The sequence below is a fragment of the Pyxicephalus adspersus genome, chromosome 7, assembly GCF_032062135.1.
Source record: "Pyxicephalus adspersus chromosome 7, UCB_Pads_2.0, whole genome shotgun sequence".
Lineage (NCBI taxonomy): Eukaryota > Metazoa > Chordata > Amphibia > Anura > Pyxicephalidae > Pyxicephalus > Pyxicephalus adspersus.
In genome coordinates this window covers 73,058,074-73,062,587 of record NC_092864.1, presented here as the reverse complement: position 1 = coordinate 73,062,587, position 4,514 = coordinate 73,058,074, and the positions used below count along the sequence as shown (strand labels likewise).

Sequence of the window (4,514 nt, the reverse complement as noted above, 5' to 3'; positions counted from 1 at the left end):
TGGCACCTCCATTCACATTACTTACCACGCCATGCTTTTTATTGTTTTTCCATTCCCCATCATACATTGCACCATTAGCATAGAAAAACTGCCCATGTCCATGACGTTGACCATTGACAAAATTACCGACATATTCATTTCTCAAGGAGTACTGTGATCCAGGCACTCTTTTTAGAAACCAAGTGTGGGTCCCATGGCCGTTCTGTATAGGGGTAAAACATAAGAGAAGCAACTATGTTACATCCATAATTTTTTCTAAAGTAAGACCACCACCCAAATAAGCCAAAATGTGCCTGTTAATTTAACCATGTATGGGCACAAAATACATACATATATATTCATACAGTATCCTAAAGTGCACCTGGCAGGATAAAAATATTGACGTTGCCACTGATAACTTAAGATTCTTAAGACTGCTAAAGCTAGGCTCAAGATAATAACCTTCACACTTTTAGAAATCAAAGTAACCTTTCAGACTTACACAGTGTCGGTTGCAAGGATACAGAAAAAAAACAGTGAATAAGTTTTTGAATCCAGTTATAACTTTCTCTACATAACACTATTGCAAAAAGGTGGTTTTGAAAATGTCAGGAGGGACACCTTACTGCCATCGCCAACCCAATATGATACTAAACTATATTGCCATTTTTTATGAAACTAGTGGTTATTTGTTAGCCTAGGATTTATTTATAGAGACACAGCTCGTAATCTTTTAAATTATGTTGTTGGAACAATAAAAGTTTGTTTTTAAATATAACTCGGGTTGCCCTTCAAAAGCCCGTCTTTCCTGTCCTCTCCTTTTCTATTCCTCCCACAGATACACTATATTTTATTATTGAAATCATTGTGGTCAGTAGTACCAGCATAACTTTCAGGTACCCTGATTATGTTTACTGATAGGAGGGATAAAACTATAAATATGACAGTACCTGTATGCCATTCTCCCACTGGCCCACGTATTCTTCATTAGAGGTGATCCACCGCATCCTACCCATTCCATGAAACTTGTTATTCTTCCACTGGCCTTCATAGATGTTTCCCGATTTATAACTGTCATATGGGAATCACAGTTTCACAGTGTTATGACACAAATTTTTAGGTTGGCAGATAAAAAAAGTATTTAATTACGTCTTCAAGTACCAATTTAAAGTTATAACCTTTGTGTTCACAGCCGTGAAGCAGACTCTGGCTAAGTTTTGGTGGTCTAGCACATCCATGGTAGCCCAGGTGAAGAGGAAATTAACATGGTATCTGGTTAATGAGAATATTATAGCCAGACTCCAGGATCGGCTACATAATTTCCAAAAGACGTGGGATCCATGGACCTTTAAATAAGTATATAGAATGTATTCTATAGTTTGAATACAAATCTAGAATATATAAGCTGGACCTTGAATTGTTCATCGAAATCTCGGATCTCCAGACTTACCACTCAGCTCAGTGATTAACTGAACATGCACAACGCTTTGCCTCTATGGACTTTTCTTCATAGCCTGAAGCGATAGTTTCAAGATGTTTTTAATAGGCACTGTCTGGTTATGATTGTTTATGTTCCTGTACTTACTGTTGACTATATTGTATACATAATGGCCCTGATTTATTAAAGCTCACCAAGGCTGGAGAGAATACACTTTCATCAGTGAATCTGGGTAATCCAGCAAACATTGAATGGATTTCCTAAAAGTCATGTGTTATTTGTTAGGAAATGTTTTCAATCATGGACCAGATCCATATTAGGTTTGCTGGATCACCCAGCTTCACTGATAAAACTGTATTCTCTCCAGCCTTAGAGAGCTTTAATACATCAGGGACATTAATTCATTTCTGTTTTGGATGGTAATTGTTTAATGAAAAATTTTCCCAATAAAAATGTATTGGAAATTAAAAAAGTATTTAATTAAACCAATCACAACAAACTTTGCATAGACATTAAAATACATTTTTTACAAATATATGTTGCATGAAAATGCAGAAACGAGTGCCAAAGCATCACATGAAAAACATGTAAAACAGTGTGAGACAACTTTTTTCTTAAAAATGATTTCTATGGCTGATAACTGGCAGCTTCCTAAAGAGTAGATATATAGGATACTCATATCACTCCATCAGGCAGCAGCTCAACCCCAAAGTTATGCTATACCTCCTACTACTCTATCTCTTATAGAAACCCCAAAAAACATGATCAATTGTAATTAAACGTTTGCTTTGATCATTACTAATACATAACAACAGCTGCAAACATAAATCAATAAGAGGGATATCACCATATGCATCTATAATTTATACGGTAACCAATAGGCAAGCATACATACCGCTGTACTCCCCAGCCCTCCTTGTCATTGTGCATCCATTCCCCTTCATACCATGATGTTTCCTCTGAATCATAATACATCAAACCCTGCAAAAACAGAAAGCTGTGTAAAAACACTGAAATTTGTGCACAAGGATTAATGATGATGTGCAATCATCTCTAACACTGTGCTTGCTATTGAAATTAAAATGAATGCTTTGAAATCGCAAATGCAGCATTTGACAAGAAAAGGCTTTTTGACCTGTTTTTGACCTGCTTGTCCCCATTTTAAACACACCTCAAAAGGATAGACTGGACTTGATTTATTAAAGCTCTCCAAGGCTGGAGAGCATACACTTTTATCAGTGAAGCTGGGTGATCTAGGAAACCTGAAATAGATCTGGTCCAGGATTGAAAACATTTGTTAACAAATAGCAAATGACAATCAATTGGAAATGGAAATCAATTCCAGATTTGCTGGATCACCCAGCTTCACTGACGAAAGCGTATCCTCTCTAGTCTCCGAGAGCTTTAATAAATCAGGCCCTAAGTCTCAAGGGATGTAATTCTTTTGTAATTTTTCCAAACCTGGAATGGATCTGGTCCAGGATTTAACACATTTGCTAGCAAATAGCAAATTCAATTCCAGGATTGCTAGATCACCCAGCTTCACTGATGAAAGTGTATCCTTTTCAGCTTTGGAGAGATTTAATAAATCAGGCCCATTGTGTCCAAGAAATGAGATACAATGCATTGAAATCACAAATGCAGCATTTGACAAGAAAGGTTGTGTTTGACCTGCTTGACATCGGTTTAAACACATTTCAACAGGATATATCGAGTCTGAGGAAATAAAGTGCAAGACAGGTCAAACACAGCGTTTTAATTCCATTGTGTGCTGCTTAACATAATTCAGTGGGATTTTCCTGACATGAGTTTGATGTGAGTTCCAAATACATGTCAAATGCAAAAAAATCAATGCCTGTCAACATAAGCCCTGAAGATGTTAAAAAAACAAACTGTCCTTATTGTACTAACAAAAAAAGATTCTTTTTTCCTAACATGTAACAATGGAAACAAGAGCAGAAGAATCTAACTAGCTGTGCAGAACAGGAACTGCTGTTTATTTGGACACATCCATGCATGAGGCACATTGTATTTATTGATATGTAGCGCTTACCTTGCCATGGCGTTTGCCATTGTACCAATCACCCTCATATGAAATCTGCTGATCACTAGATATGTAAATGCCGGTCCCATGCCTGATGCCCTTGTACACTTGTCCTTCATAACGACTGCCATTAGGCCATTTATATATCCCATGTCCCATTGGGAAATTCTTTGAAATCTGACCCTGGAGCAAAAAAATAATTAAAGTTTATTCATGTAAAATTAAAAAACTTCTAGAGTTTTGAATAACAAACAAAGGTCATAAAATATGGATGCAGCCATGTTTAAACTCTCCAACTACAACTGCCATGCGCACCTTACTTTAAATTAGTGAGTTCCTAAGACTGAAACAGACGGGTTAACCCGTGGTTAATGGGCAGTTCTTGGAGTTTGAGTTCATTACCTATCTCACTTTTAAAAATTTTTAGCCTAGAGTTAAATGAGTAGTAGATGGGCAATAATAGGAGACTAAATGCTCCATCCATGTGTATTTATTATAACTGTACACAAACTGCTCTTCTGTATTAGCCCTTACACTGAATGAGTTATCTGTGTACCTTTCTAATCCAATATAAATTTAGAATAACAGCCACAAATTCTTACAAGGAGGTTCATCTTAAGAGCAGCAGGACAAGATCAGTGTATGATATATAGGCAGAAGAAGTAGATAAAAGTATTCTGTTACCTCATATGTTACTCCATCTTCCCATGTGTATGCTCCTTTGCCATGCATAAGCCCCTCAGAAAAAGTGCCCTGCCAGTAAAAAGAAATCTGTTTCATACATTTTACACATATAGGCTAGATGAAAAAAATGTTGTATGTACAAGAACTTACTTTGTAAACATTTCCATCTTTGTAATAAGCTACTCCATCTCCCTCATACAGTCCATTCACCAACTCCCCTTCATACCTGTAAATTATGAAAAAAACAAAAAAAGTTATACACTTTGCATACCTATAAACAAAAGAACTATAAATACCTAAAAGTCATCTGTACTGATAAAATATATACCTGAACGGGTGCAAAATTCACAGCCTTGTGGTTTTATTGGC

General features: G+C 36.4%; 1 protein-coding gene across 1 annotated transcript in view; it reads right to left on the bottom strand.

Moving 5' to 3' along the window:
* Positions 1 to 4,514, bottom strand: part of LOC140334614 (radial spoke head 10 homolog B-like) — a 21,587-nt gene that overhangs the window by 14,020 nt on the left and 3,053 nt on the right. The window contains exons 3-8 of the mRNA XM_072416859.1: positions 4,296 to 4,371; positions 4,146 to 4,214; positions 3,471 to 3,644; positions 2,313 to 2,398; positions 930 to 1,050; positions 26 to 202 (exon numbers count right to left, since the gene is read on the bottom strand). Coding sequence (XP_072272960.1) covers positions 26 to 202; positions 930 to 1,050; positions 2,313 to 2,398; positions 3,471 to 3,644; positions 4,146 to 4,214; positions 4,296 to 4,371 — 703 coding nt within the window. The remainder of the gene's footprint in view (positions 1 to 25; positions 203 to 929; positions 1,051 to 2,312; positions 2,399 to 3,470; positions 3,645 to 4,145; positions 4,215 to 4,295; positions 4,372 to 4,514) is intronic.